Source organism: Typopeltis vanoorti, chromosome 19 (assembly GCF_054136105.1).
Source record: "Typopeltis vanoorti isolate ZY-2024b chromosome 19, IOZ_Tvanoo_1.0, whole genome shotgun sequence".
NCBI lineage: Eukaryota > Metazoa > Arthropoda > Arachnida > Uropygi > Thelyphonidae > Typopeltis > Typopeltis vanoorti.
The window spans coordinates 9,089,072-9,104,818 of NC_143567.1; the positions used below are offsets into that span (position 1 = coordinate 9,089,072).

At 35.5% G+C, this 15,747-nt stretch overlaps 1 protein-coding gene across 1 annotated transcript in view; it reads right to left on the minus strand.

The window, feature by feature from the left end:
* Positions 1 to 15,747, minus strand: part of LOC150095842 (protein strawberry notch homolog 1-like) — a 447,536-nt gene that overhangs the window by 281,707 nt on the left and 150,082 nt on the right. The window contains exon 10 of the mRNA XM_090408811.1: positions 14,340 to 14,453. Within this exon, the coding sequence (XP_090264937.1) occupies positions 14,340 to 14,453 (114 nt within the window). The remainder of the gene's footprint in view (positions 1 to 14,339; positions 14,454 to 15,747) is intronic.

Here is a 15,747-nt window from a genome sequence, read left to right on the forward strand (position 1 = left end):
TGGTACAGTTTGTATTAGATGTTTTTGTAAATAACTCTTTTGAAGCTAACTGTATATACTGCTTTAATAAGAATATGTTAGAGTGTTAAAAACAAAGGCAATGTTTTTGTCGCCGAAACTGTAGGCGGCATTAGAAAGATTGTTATTGAAACTTCTTTGTATGAGAAAGGCTTGCAGGGTCTAAGTGTAAACATCTCCGAAGTCAGTCAGAAAGAGTTCAAACAACTTTCCGATGGCTGGCAACTTACAATCAAAAGAAAGCGGAGGAGAACAAAAGGCGTACTGAACTTGAAACTTAAGATGAAAGACTCATACCGATTCTTTGGGGGTTGCCAAACTTCATGCGAGGTCTCAGAGGAGGCCTAATAAAAAGGGACTGAAGCAAGCAAAAGGGGTCCCAGTTCCAGAATTCTTTCAGAGAGGAGGCTGCCCAGTCCAGGTCGCCGCCAGAGAGACTGCCTGGATCCAAGTTGCTTGAGAAAGGAGTTTCCCGCTTCCAGAAAGAAGCTTCTCGGTTCGAGACGTCATTAGAGAGAGAGACTACTTCGAGGCTGCAGACAAGGTTTCAAATTGCCGAAGAAAAGTTTCCAGGCCAGGTTAATGTCAGACATTCACTAGTGTGTTGCGTTTTCATTACAATTTGATGAATCAAACGACTTCACTGATATTGCTCAGTTAATGGTATTTATTTGCATGGTATTTCAAGATTATTCAAGTAAAGAAGAACTTTTGAAAATTATACCATTACTGGGAAGGACTAGGAGAGAAGATATTTTTTCGGCATTTGATGAATTTGTGAAACAACACAAACTTCCACTTTTTAAGCTTGTGTCTATTACTACTGATGGTGCTCCTACAATGATAGATAATAAATCAGGCTTCATTTCATTATGTAAAAACAATTACAAATATCCAGATTTTTTAACGTACCACTGTATTATTCACCAGCAAGTACTGTGTAGTAAAAGATTAAACGCAAAAGATGTTTTGGATATTACATTTAAAATTGTAAATTCTATCTGAGGAAAAGCCCTGCAACGGCGGTTATTTAAATTACAGGCAGATGATGATAGGGAACTTCTGTTGTACAATAATGTTCGCTGGCTCAGCAGAAGTCAATTTTTAGAAAGATTTCTTGTATTAATTAACGATATAAAATTTTTCTTGATGAAAAAGGAGATATTTATTCACAATTGAGTGATAAAATATGGTTGTTATACTTATCATTTTCAGTAGATTTCTGTACGAAATTAAGCAATTTAAATTTAGAGTTACAAGGTAGAGATAAAAATTTAATTGACATGTTAAGTTCAATAAAAACTTTCCAACAATACTTACTTTTATTAAATAAAAATATAAATGAATATTTATTAAAATTTTTTGAACAAAATCAAGAAATGCTTCGCTATGATTTAAAAGAATTTATTCGTGAAATAGAATTAGTTGAGGAAGAAATAAATTCAAGATTTAAAGATTTTAATAAAACTGAAATGATTGTATCTTTTATCAATAATCCATTTCAAGAAAACATGAACATCACAGAAATTTCAAATAAAATTTATATCAAATTTTATTTGATATAAATCAATTATTACTTGAGATAATAAACATTCAGAATAGTTTACATTTAAAATCAATAAACAATGAAGTCATTTGGGAGTATGCACATGAAAAATTCCAAATATTAACTGATATTGTGAGAAAAATTCTGTCGTGTTTTGGATCGACATACTTGTCAGAATCCGCTTTTTCAAATATGACCGTCATAAAAAATCAATTAAGAAACCAAATTACAAATGATCATTTGGATGATTGTCTGCGATTGGCCACTTCTTCATATCAACTTGACTATGAAAATATGGCGAGGTCCAAACAATGCCAAATTTCACATTAACTTTTTTTTTTAAATCAACCAGCATTTCCTGTAACTTGTGAGTTTGTAATCAATCTGTTGTTTTTTTCTAACTTTATATTGCCAAATAACTTTTTATAGAAAAGTAGCTCGTGTAGTAAAAAAGGTTGAACACCACTGCTATAGAGGTATAAGTATACTAAATTCTTTTAAAAGCCTTTTGTCTAAAATTAACAATAGAGAACAGAAGAGAATAAAATTTAGAAACACATATTGCATTTATTGACTTTGAAAAAGCATTTGACAAAATTAAAAGAAGCATTTCATTTAACATATTAAATGAAAGACAAATACCAAATAATATTCTAAAAGCTGTCATAAGTATATATGAAAATAATCAAATACAAATAAGATTAAATCATGAGCTATCATATACGAGAGAGAGAGAGATAAATCAAGGGGTCCGACAGGGATGCCCCCTCTCGGCAACTCTTTTTAACATTTACCTAAATGAAATAATAATAAAATGGAATAAAAATTTCCATCAAGGTATTAAACTTTCACCTACCGTGAACTTAAACATGCTCCTTTTTTGCTGACAACCAAATAATAATTACAAATTCTGAAAATAACTTACAGAAAGCTATTTTAGATCTAAATGAGATAGCCAAAGATTATGGTATGATAATTATAACAGAAAAATCAAAAACTATGGCCTTTAAAGGACAAGATCCAGCAAGAACTAAAATAGTAATAGATAACAAGATCTTAGAACAGGTGAATTCATTTAATTACCTAGGATGTATGATCACATATGAAAATGAAAAAGATATAAACCTAAAAATCGCAAAATATTTAAAAATAGCAGGTGTATTTAACTCTATTTAAACCAAACCTAGTTCAAAAACAGACCAGACTAAAAGTATACAATACATTAGCCTTACCAGTCTTATTGTATGGAAATAAAATCTGGACAATAAAACAAAACGACAAACGAAGATTAATAATAGCAGAAATGAAGTTTATGAGAAAAACTGCGAAGTATACTCTATTTGATCACAAAAGAAACGAAGAAATTATGAAAGAATTAAACCAAGAATCAGTAATAGAAAAAATTAAAAAATATAAACATAAATGGATGGAACACATTCAAAGAATGAAAATAGAAAGATTACCAAAACAAGCCTTCAAGTACAAGCCATTAGGAAAAAGAAAACCAGGACGTCCTCTTAAAAGATTCAACGATGACTTCTATGGCATGCTAGGCCTAAATCCTTGATATGCATGATGATGATGAATGCAGTCAGGAATACGCATCCATATTTGAAGTAGAAAAAGCAATCAAAAACCCAAAACGTGGCAAAACAGCTAAAGAAGGTGGTATTTCAACAAGAAATGCTCAAATATGGAGGTATAAAAGTATTACAGAGGCTGCACTGCATAATTCAGAAAGCCTGGTCAGAGGGTTGAATTATAGATAATTGGTGTAAAGCTCACACAGTACCCATTTATAAAACGGGAAGTAAAACTGAATGTGAAAATTAAAGAGGTATTTCCATACTGATTGTTCCTTGTAAGATTTTTAAGCAAACTATACTTGAGAAACAGCTAAGGTAAACTGTGGAAGGGGTGCTGGGTGAAGAACGGGCCAAATAGAGGTTGTCAAAATCAGATTTTCACTTTACAACACATAGTTGCAAATCTTGGGAATATAAAAGGATTTGAATTTAAGTTTTGTAGATCTGGAAAAGAAACATGACAAGGTGCTAAGGCACCTTGTCATGTCTCTCTGAAGAGGAAAACTCTTCAAAAGTCTAAATTTATATGGTGTAAATGAGACATTATATCGAGCAATACAGTCTGTATTTAAGCTATACCAAGTCAGCAGTTAGAATTGAAGGAAGTCCAGGAATGTGAAAAGTGTGCACATTATTTCCACTGTTATTTATCATCTACATGGATCACATTATGAAGGAAAGTGGCATTAAATTTGATATCAAAATTGGCAAAGCTAATTTTGATATTAGTTCAAAGAATCCCTGACTAAACTGAAACTATTGTAACAAATTTAGCATGAAAATATGCAATAAAAAGACAAAGACAATGAAAATAGGCAGAAACATTGAAAACATCAACTGTACTATCCTAAATGGTGAATTTGTAAGAACAAGTAAAATATTTCAGCTATTTAGGCAAAATTTTTTGTAAAGATGACAAATTAAATATGCAAATAGACAACAGAATCAGTAAAGCTGGAATGGCAGGAAGTCAGCTGAATAAATTTATATGGAATAAGAAAGAAATTAGTCAAAACACTAAATTAGCTGTATATACAGTGTTCAAAAAAATTCTAACTTATGGATCTCAGAGCTGGTTTAGAATAAACACTTAAAGACTAGAGACCACAGATATGCGAGTTCTGAGAAAGATTAGTGGAGTGAACAAATCAATGGCATTATCGTATTAAAAATAAGGATATTAGGAAAGAACTTAACATTGTTAGCATGCAGGAATATGTTAGCAGAGCTAATCTCAGTTGGCATGATCACTTAAACAGAATGGGAAATGAAAGATTAGCAAAACAAGTGTTCTCTGCCAGGTTAGCAGGAAAAGATGCAGAGGAAGAATAAGATATAGATGGACTGAAAGTAAAATGTTTTAGAAGAGAGAAATATAAGATCTGATAATGTTGTAGTCTTGACAGGTAAAAAGATTTATTTGGAGTAAAATTGTAGATAGGAAGTTAGTAATGATGTAAGTTTTTCCATGTAGTACTATCATAGCCTGTACACCCCAGGATACATGTCAGGAATTTGATGATGATTGTTCATCATCATCATCATCAAATTCCTGCCATGTACCCTCAAGGGGTGTACAGGATATGATAGTACTACATGAAAAAATTACATCATTATTAATTTCCTATCTACAATTTTCCTCCAAATCAGTCTGTTACTTGTCAAGACTCCAACATTATCAGATCTTATATTTCTATCGTCTAAAGCACTTTGTACTGTATCAATCCACTTATATCTTGGTCTTCCTCTGGGTCATTTTGCTGCCAACCTAGCAGAGAACACTTGTTTTGCTAATCTTTCCTTGCCCATTTTGTTTAAGTGACCATACAACCTGAGATTAGCTCTGCTAACGCATTCCTGGATGCTGACAATGTCAAGTTCTTTCCTAATATCCTCGTTTTTAATATGATATTGCCATTGATGCCATCTGTTCACGCCTATAATCTTTCTCAGGACTCTCATATCTGTGTTCTCTAGTCTTTGGTCAAGTGTTTTACTTCTGACCCAGCTCTCAGATCAATAAGTTAAAACTGGTTTGAACACTGTCTTGTATACAGCTAATTTAGTGTTCCGACTAATTTCTCTCTTATTCCATATGAATTTAATCAATTGACTTCCCACCATACCAGCTTTGCTGATTCTGTTGTCTATTTCTATATTTAATTTACCATCTTCAGTAAAAATCGTGCCTAAATAGCTGAAATGTTTTACTTGTTCCACAGGTTCTCCATTCACAACACAGTTGACATTTTCAATGATTCTGCCTATTTTCATTGTCTTTGTCTTTTTATTGCTGACCTTCATACCATATCTATTACAACAGCTATTCAATTTTAGTCAGGGAATCTTGAAGCTTGTAGCAGATTTATTTAGAAGTATAACATCATCCGCATAAAGCAAAGAGCTGACATAACCATCTTCAATTTTGACATCAGGTTTAATACTACTTTCCTTCATAATGTGATCCATATAGATAATGAATAACAGAGGGGATAATGTACATCCTTGTCTCACACCAGATTTAACATTAAACCATCTTCCTGTACTTCCTTCAATTCTAACTGCTGACTTACAACTCAAATAAAGACTAAGTATTGCTTGATAAATCCCCATTGACACCATAGTGTAGCGTATTGAATAGCTTCTCTCTTGGCACCTTGTCATATGCCTTTTCCAGATCAACAAAACTTAAATACAGATCTTTGTTATATTCCCATGCTTTCTCGACTATTTGTCGTATAAAGTGAAGATCTGATCCTGACAGCCTCTATTTGGCCTGAATCCAGCTTGTTCTTCACCAAGCTTTTCTTCCACAATTCTTCTCAACCGTTTCTCAAGTATACTTGCATAGATCTTGCCAGGAACACTCAGTAGGGAAATACCTCTGTAATTCTCACATGCAGTTTTATTTTCCTTTTTATATATGGGTACTATGAGAGCTCAACTCCAATCATCGGGAATTCGTCCCTCTGTTCAGGCTTTCTGAACTATGCAGTGCAGCCACTGTTAGACTCTTATGATGATTGTTTGATGATAATATTCTTCTTGGTATTCTTTTTAAATTCATTCTCGTCACACATCCAAACCACTTTTTATATGCATTTTGAAATATTTTCTAGTGCCAGTATATTCCCTGTGTTTCCATATTTCTTGTTCTATCTCTCATGATATGTAACTTATCATGTTTGCTTTTACATGTTTTTCTAAGGAGAATGCACTTAGAGAAATGTCAATTTTGTCTGTAATAATTTTGTATTTGTAATAACTTAACCATATATGACAATTTCAAAACATGAAGTATGATGTCATCATGTTCGGATGTCAACACTTGACCATATACAGAATCTTCGAGAGACGTGCATATGAGTAGAATACGCATGTCTCCCGGGCTTTTATAAGCCGAATCGTCAAGGAGGATTTTGTGTAATCATGAACGAGCCAAGAGAAGGAAAGAAAAAAGGAGCATGTTCGTGTGGACAAAAGATTCATGAAAAAGGGCAATACTGAACAAGAATTCTAAGTACTTATTTTGTGTTAGGTTCTTAATCTTCTCTTATCTGGGTCTGCCACCAGGTGAGGTCCGTTGTCGGTAATCGAAAGAGAAGCATTGTAGTTCTTAGGTTTCTCAATCTTCTCTTACTTGGTCTGTGGCCATGTGAGGTCCGCTGTCAGTAATCGAAAGAGAAGCATCATAGGACTGGGGGTTCTCAACTTCTACTACCTGGATCCACAGCTATGAAAAGTATTGTGCTGATTGTCAGAATGTCTCGCTAGGGAAAAGCTGCAAATAGCCGCCGTGTTAAGGGTCCCAGGATATAGAATAATCGGCGACTGGAACAAAGAAGAAATTCGGCGGGTAATCATGAACGAGCCAAGAGAAGGAAAGAAAAAAGGAGCATGTTCGTGTGGACAAAAGATTCATGAAAAAGGGCAATACTGAACAAGAATTCTAAGTACTTATTTTGTGTTAGGTTCTTAATCTTCTCTTATCTGGGTCTGCCACCAGGTGAGGTCCGTTGTCGGTAATCGAAAGAGAAGCATTGTAGTTCTTAGGTTTCTCAATCTTCTCTTACTTGGTCTGTGGCCATGTGAGGTCCGCTGTCAGTAATCGAAAGAGAAGCATCATAGGACTGGGGGTTCTCAACTTCTACTACCTGGATCCACAGCTATGAAAAGTATTGTGCTGATTGTCAGAATGTCTCGCTAGGGAAAAGCTGCAAATAGCCGCCGTGTTAAGGGTCCCAGGATATAGAATAATCGGCGACTGGAACAAAGAAGAAATTCGGCGGGTAATCATGAACGAGCCAAGAGAAGGAAAGAAAAAAGGAGCATGTTCGTGTGGACAAAAGATTCATGAAAAAGGTCAATACTGAACAAGAATTCTAAGTACTTATATATGTGATATACCCAAGCAAGAATGTACATCAACTGTGTCTGTTTATAGTACAATCAGATTGGGTAAGTTAATATTGAAATAAGATCAATCAAGGTGTATCTTAATCTAAACTGTGTATGAGCGATTATTTTAAGAGTAAGAAGAGTACTGAACTGAATAATGTAATTTAATATTGAATTAAGCTTGACTAAGGTATGCCTTATTTCCAGTTTGTATATGTATGACTAGCAGGATATTCTAGATTGTGATTTAACTTTAAAGGAAGAAACATAGAACTAAGTCCGAATCAGGACAAATTGAAATTAACAAAGAATTGTAATGCAATTGTATATACATATATGTTAATGTGATCAGACTGTGTAAATAGTTTTTTGACTTAATTAAATGGTTAGTGAACTGATTCCATTGGAATGATTCTGTCAATGCATTATCCTGAAAATTTTGAACCTAGATTTGCATAAGATTAAGTTTAAGTGATCAATATTCAAGTCATGACTAACTAAAGGTAAAGATAAACATAAGTGTGTGGGTGTGTGGGGGGAAAAAAATAATATCTGCTTTGTCTTTAAGTTGAAAATCTTATAATCTTGCACTCAAATATGTGGCCTAACTCGTGCAATTGAAAATCAAATAAATTTATTAGACTATGGAGTGTGAGAACATAAGATATAGTAGAAAAAAAAATAATTGGCAGCAGTTGAACCATTCACGACAGTTCACGAAGTTTTAAGTACGTACATACATACATCTTCAAGGCTCACCTTTCCTAATTGGGTTGTGGGGGCAACAACTGCAAGAGGAACTTCCAATGGTCACGATCCTCTGCCACCAAGCTCAGGTGTTCTGGTGGGATTCCCAAACGTGTCCACCCAAGGTTTTGGATATAATCTATCCAGCGAGTCCTTGGCCTTCCATGTGTCCTCCCACCCTCTGGCTTGGCAAAGAGGGCCTGCTGAAGGAGCCTCTCTTGTGGCATTCTGACCAGGTGCCCGTACCAACGTAACTGTGATTTCTCAACACGGAGAAGCAGCGGTTGAGTATTGAGGGTTTCCCGAATTGCAGAGCTTCTGACTCTATTGAGTCCTGTCAGCTGTGCAACCCCTCGAAGGAACCTCATTTCAGCCACTTGGATTTGTGTCCACATTCTTTCGGTCATTACCCAACTCTCATGACCATAGGTGAGGATGGGGGACATAGACTGTATTGAAACAGCCAGCTTTGCCTTCCAGATTAACTCCCGCTTCAATAGTATTGAAGCGGGACTCATTGGGACTCCACTTACATGTAGAGTGCACTGGGATGGTTGTCTTGAGACCACAAATATTTCAGTTTTGGCCACACTGATCTTCATTCTGGCGTCTGCACAAACAGCTACAAACCTATCCAGGGTCCGCTGGAGGTCATCTGTGGAAGAGCTAAGCAGAACTACATCATCTGCAAAAAGCAGACTTCCAATGCTACATCTTCCAATTCTGACACACTCACTGCCTCGGCTGTGCCTATCAATCCAGTCCATAAATATTATGAAAAGGAGGGGTGCCAGAACACACCCTGGGCGGAGGCCAATGGAGACTGAAAGGTTCAGACTTTGTGCTGTTTACCCTGACATAAAACTCTGGGCATTCATACAGGGACTTGATGGCAGCTAATAGTTAGCCATCCACTCCATACTCCTGTACTACTTGCCAAAGCTTATCCCAAGGAACCCGGTCATATGCCTTCTCCAAGTCCACAAAACATGTGTAGACATTCTTGGCATATTCCCAAGATTTCTGAAAGACTTGCCTTAAAGTGAAGATTTGGTCAGTTGTGCTTCTACCAGGACAAAAGCCACATTGTTCTTTCTGGAACTTTGACTCAACTATGCTCCTGCACCGTCTTTCCTAGCACCTAGCATACACTTTCCCAGGCAGGCTGAGCAAAGAGAGATGCCACGATAGTTACTGCAATCCTTCTGGTCTCCCTTCTTGAAGACTGGTATTATTATGCCTGTCTGCCATTGCTTTGGTGCTCGCCCAGATATCTAAGCAGCCTGACACACTCGGGTCAGCCAGAGAACACCATCTCAATTTAAGGCTTTTAGCATTTTGTTCCGAATTTCATCATCGCCAGCAGCCTTGCCCAATTTTAGTGATTTTATTGCTAAATGGACCTCTTCTGCTGTGAGACTAGTCATTGCCCCGATCTGCACCTCTTGGATGTCCACAACTGCTGGGCCACCTGGGTTAAGAAGGCTCTCAAAGTATTCCCTCCATCTGTGGAGGATATCCTTCTCGGTTGTTAAAAGTCCACCATCAGAGGCCTTAATTGTCCTTGCTGTGCATGATTTCCTCCCTCGAGGCGGATGGTCTGCCAGAATACTTTGTTTGCATTTGCATAGGATGAGTCTAATCTTTCTCCAAAGGATTCCCAAGCCTTCTGCTTTGCTGTCTTTACTGCCTCGGCAGCAGCTTTTCTTACCTCAGCATACCGCAAACGCATCTCAGGTGACCTGACCCTAAGCCATGTTAGGTAGGACTCCTTTTTTGCCTGGACAGTTTTTTGGACTTCTTGGTTCCACCAAGGTGTCGAAGTAACGAAGTTTTAAGTAGAGGGTGAAAAAAAAAGACAAAGCAGAGTTGAGAAGTAAAGAAATAAAAGAAAAATAACATATCCTTATTTGTTTTTTTGCCAACATTATTCTCAAAACTTTAATTTCCATTTACTGTATTATACTTATGTCTCCCTCTGTTAGTCTCCATGTCTGGGATGCAAAAGACAAAATGGAGAAAAAGTACTGTCATTTAATCAAAAATTTCAATGCCCAAAAATAGACTATTTATGATATTTAAGTTCTTTCTCAGTGAAATCCATTGATCCTGATCTAAACTCCCATCATTACAAAGCACACTCCCTAAATAATTGTGTAAAATTATCTAATTTATTCAGATAAATTTCAAAACAAATTTCTCCTATGTTAATTTTTATCCCTTTCGTTTGTTAATAAATTTTTTAAACTGAAATGTTAAGATGTAAAGAAACTCATCTATTGTAACGCCATGCAGTTCTGTGCATGTATATGAATGCTTAGGAACGGGTGGCCAATAATGGAGAAATATGATAGCATTATGAAGAAACTATGAAAGTAGTATGCATACGTTGGTATTAAATTGAAATACTTTTCTTCACTTGGAATATGTAAAAGGTATATTTATTATTTTCCAATGAAGATATTCTATGTCAACAAATAACTGCTTTAAAAATAACTCCTTTCTTTAAAAAAAAAACTTTTCAGCAGAAACATCTAAAGATGTGATATGACATTCTATAAGTTTAATAAGGCTTCACTACTTATTTTGGTCCTGAGGTGTTTTGAGTTAATAACCATTAAGTTAATATCAATAACTGCCTATGTGCTCTTTACACAGGTAAGCTAATTGAAAAGTCAGCATGTTTTGGCATATATTAACAACCAAAACTTTTCCAGGAGTGAGCAAACAAAGTTTGCGCCTGAAAATATCTTCAGGACTGGGGTAAGGTAGTACACCACCAGGCAACTCGTAGCAAAGGTGGACCAAGATAACATAATGCAAAACACATCTCCTTGCAGATATGTATAATGTTGTGCATTAAAGGAAGGGCCACTATCCAGACTAGTTTCGACCTTTATTGAGGTCTCTTCAGTGGGAGCCAGGCCCAGAAGTAGAGATACCAGGCAGAAGCAATGGCGAGGTCATCTTTACCTATAGGAGTTGCCAAAAGATGTGCCACCTTTTTATTAAATTACTCTGGATTTAGAGAAAGATGTTGAAAGTTTATTTTTCACTTGGTTAGACTATAATAAATTTAGTTTAATCCTTTATCCAAGAGTGAGCAAACATTGCTTCTGCCTGGTATCTCCACTTCTGGGCCTGGCTCCCACTGAAGAGACCTCAATAAAGGTCGAAACTAGTCTGGGTAGTGGCCCCTTCCCTTAATGCATAACATTATACATATCCGCAAGATGTGTTTTGCATTATGTGAGATACTGAGATAGGAGTGATGTTAGCTTGGTCCACCTTTGCTACGAGTGGCCCATTGTTGTACTACCTTACTCCAGTCCTGAAGATATTTTCAGGCGCAAACTTTGTTTGCTCACACTTAGATAAAGAATTAAACTAAATTTATTATAGTCTAACCAAGTGAAAAATAAACTTTCAACCAAATCTTCTGTTTTCTTCCTGCCCGTTGCAGTGCTAAGAAATAGCTTTCATTATACTCTTACAATACAATTTACAAAACAACCCCATGCAACAAATGGTAAGATGAAAATGACCTTTTAAAGTATTTAAATTATACATATTTGGTCGTTTTATAATAGAAGTACAATTTTATTAATATAGACCAGTTTACAATAAAACTTATATTAAAACCTACCAGTTTCGCCAGCAAACTGTCTGGCTTTTTCAAGGAGATATTTTACGGAGATATGAAAACTAGTAAATGCAAATCGAAAGGAACATAAAAAACGTTGTAAACCAACTAGTAGCTATGGTTACATGTTTCGCGTGACAGGGAGAACTTATTGTTCTTATTCATTATCACGCATGCGTTATAGACGTGTAATGTGATTACTGACTAGCTATAGTTCAGATTGATTGAGAGAGAGGATCAAGTTTTTCCACAAACTGTTTAGAATTACACCCTGATTTCTGTTGAGGTTTCCACCGGTTATTGACACTATTGTGGCTTCCTTAAATAAACGATGCCTGTAGTTGTCATCGAGATATGGCATGGAGCTGTTTTGCCAATCTATCGTGTGATTAACGTACAGAAATGATGTGCTAAGCCGGAAGAGATGCTTCTGTTGTGGTTTACATCACCAACATGTTCTTTTTTTGTCTAATTTCTAAACTTCGTGAAGTTTGTCCGATGTAGGCAAGACCACAGGAATAGGGAATGTAATATACTCTTGGATATTTGTAGAACGGCACTTTATCTTTTGGGGATCCTAAAACTTGTCTGATGTTGGTGGTTGGCTTGAAGACCACTCTGATGTTGTAGGCTCTTAGTATTCTTGCTATTTGATAAGAAATTGACTTGATGAAAGGTATCACTACAGTAGAAATGTGCTGGCAGTGGGGTTTTTCTTGTCTGGGGTTGTCATTCTATAGATATTTTTTGATGATGTTTTGAGGATATCCATTTTGTGATAATGTGTTGGCTATTAGGGAGAGTTCATTCTGTGTATCCTCCTCTTCTGATATAAACTTTTTGGCTCTATGTTTCAACATGTGGATAATGCTCAGTTTGTGTGTCTTGTGAGGGTTTGAAGTATAATGAAGATATCCTCCAGTATCTGTGGGCTTTCTGTAAATGGATAATTTGATGCTGTTAGGTTGTTTTTTTTATCAAGATATCTAAAAAATGCAGTTGGTTGTTGTTTTCCACTTTCGGAGTGAATTTTATCTTGCTATGTATTGAGTTGATTTTATCCACAAAACGATTTTAGGTTATCTAAGATGTCTTGCCATATGATGAAGATATCATCCACATATCTCCACCATGTAGATGGTCTCGGAGAGATTGCAGAGAGAATTTCTTTTTCAAGTTTTTCCATGAAAAGGTCTGCACAAGATGGTGATAGTGGGCTTCCCATTGCTAGGCCTTCTAATTGTTGGTATATGGTGTTGTTAACCTTGAAGAAATTAGATTGAAGGCAGTGTCTAAACATCTGTGTGATGTCTAGAGGAAAGAGATCTTGGATGATGTTTATTACCTCTTCTACTGGTACATTGGTGAAAAGGGATACAACATCTAGACTGGCTAGTATGTCTGTTGGTGGAATCTTAATGGCTTGGAGTTTATTTACAAAATGTTGACTATTCTTGATATAGGATTCTGTTGATCTTATTTTATTATTTAATAAGTTTGCAAGATGCTTTGCCAAAAGGTAGGTTGGTCATGATCTTCCATCAACTATTGGACGGAGAGGTATATCCTGTTTATGTATTTTAGGTGTCCCATATAGTCTTGGAGTGATAGGATGTGAGGATTTTAGTGTTCTCTTCACTTCTTCTGGCCAAATATTACAATTTCTGATTAGTTGGTTTGTTTCATTATGATTTTTTATTGTGGGATGTCTATCTAGGATCTTATAAGTGAAGTTGTCTGATAGTAATACGTTTAACTTAGCATAATAATCTTTAGAGTTGAGGATAACTGTAGAATTTCCCTTATCAGCTTTTGTAATAATGATATCTTTGTTTTTCTTCAAGTTGAGAATTGCCTTTCTATCATAAGGAGACATATTGAGAACAGGTTGTTTGGCTTTGGCTAGGATTATTGTACTTTTGAATCTAATAGTGTCGGCCATGTTTTGTGGTAGTGGATATAGGCCTTTTTCAATTCCACACATAAAATCCATTTTAGGAATGTGTTTGGGCATAATCGCGAAATTAAAATCTTTTTTGAGAATGTCAGATTCATTTTTTGTGAGGCTATGATTTGACAAATTGAAAATCGCTATGTCATCCGGGAGGTTGTTTTGTGTCCGATATTTTTTCTTGTACAGTTGTTCTTTCGACCTTTTAAAGTATTACATCTTAAAAGAAAAAAAAAAGCCAGTGGCCATTCAAAGAGTGATGTCACATGTAATCAGCACCAAAAATATTAAGTTGCAATATTTAGTTTCACCTGATATCTGTTTTACCATGAATACTGATCGCAGCCTGACTATCCATGTCATCTACCACAACAGATTAGAGAAATCTCTCAATCCACTCTTTGTATTAGTTAAGGAATAAAAGTATAAGAATTTTTAAACGGGACTTACCAATTTAACAGAATCATTATACATTTCGATAAAAGTTTTGATTAAAGGTATTTCTTCAATTTTGAATGCCACACCTGCAAAACTCAACTGTCTGGCCATGTATAATCCACGTAACTGAAAAAGTATTATTGAAAGGTATTGAAACAGCAAGTATTATTAACTGACAATAAAACTCAAAATCTGAAAAATTGATGTTATAAGTGATAAATGAATCATCTAGAAAGGAGATTATCATTCTTAGAATTTTTATAGTCATCCAGTATTTAAATAGTCCTGTTTTGCAGGATTTTTAGTTAATATGAAAATTTTCAGATTTTAGATAGACTATTTTATTTAATCTACAGCCTATTTCAGAGATCACATTGTTTTCAAAAACACTGTGTAGGGAGAGAGTAAAATAAAGAATTGACCTTAGAGATAAATCTGCTAAATGCCTTCCATTATCATTGATACAATTTCTATATTATATCTTTAAAAATTTAATTTAAAAAGAAGATTAAGCGAAATTCTGGCTTTGCAGAAATTTGAGCAATATTTAAATTACAATACCATAATTTTCCTCATCTGCCTAAAGAAGGCTGAGGCTACCACGAACAATAGCTTTCTAGTCCAATCTAATCAGCAGCCACGTTATTTAAATTTCTCTAATAGTTCACACACCACTTATACTCTTGATGTTTTCTTCCCAGCGGCATCTTTCCTTCCACTCGTCTGTTTTGGAGAATTTGAGGAAACCTTTTAGTAGGCATTCTGTACACATGTCCATACCACTGTAACTGTTTTTCTCTGATTCTTGTAATTATTGAAAACTTTTCACATAAAAAAAAAAAAAAAAACTAGAGCAGCTCATTGGTTGGTTCAAGGACAGCAAAGGTCATACTGTGCTAAACCAAACAAGTTACAGCAACACTCAAGGTAATAATAAATAGTACTGAGTTGGCACAGTAAGAGATTGCATGATAGAGGCAAACCTGTCATGGAGGAATGCTGCTATGTTTGGCGAGGGTAATGTTGTCAATATTCATGCTCAAAGCTTGAATAATGTTTAACACCAAAAAATATACGGCAGTCTAGTGTGAGTAATATTGAGTCTTCCAACATACAGAAAAGAAGCTAGTCCATGGAGGAGATGCTCTGGAAGAGAATATTTTTAAGGCATAGTTAAGAGACAAACATTTCCTTCAAAGAAACAGAGCTGGTTTATTTGATTTGAAATAAAGGCTACCTCTGTATACTCAGATGATGGATAGGATCCAACCATCGCAGGCTCCTTGTCTGATAGAACTGCAGACTTTGGACCCAAAATCCAGTTTTTGAACATACAACTGATCGTTTGCTTTACATTTATTGTGCAGTTATATGTTCAAAAGCTGAATTATGGGTCCAAAGTCTACAGGAGATTCAATGC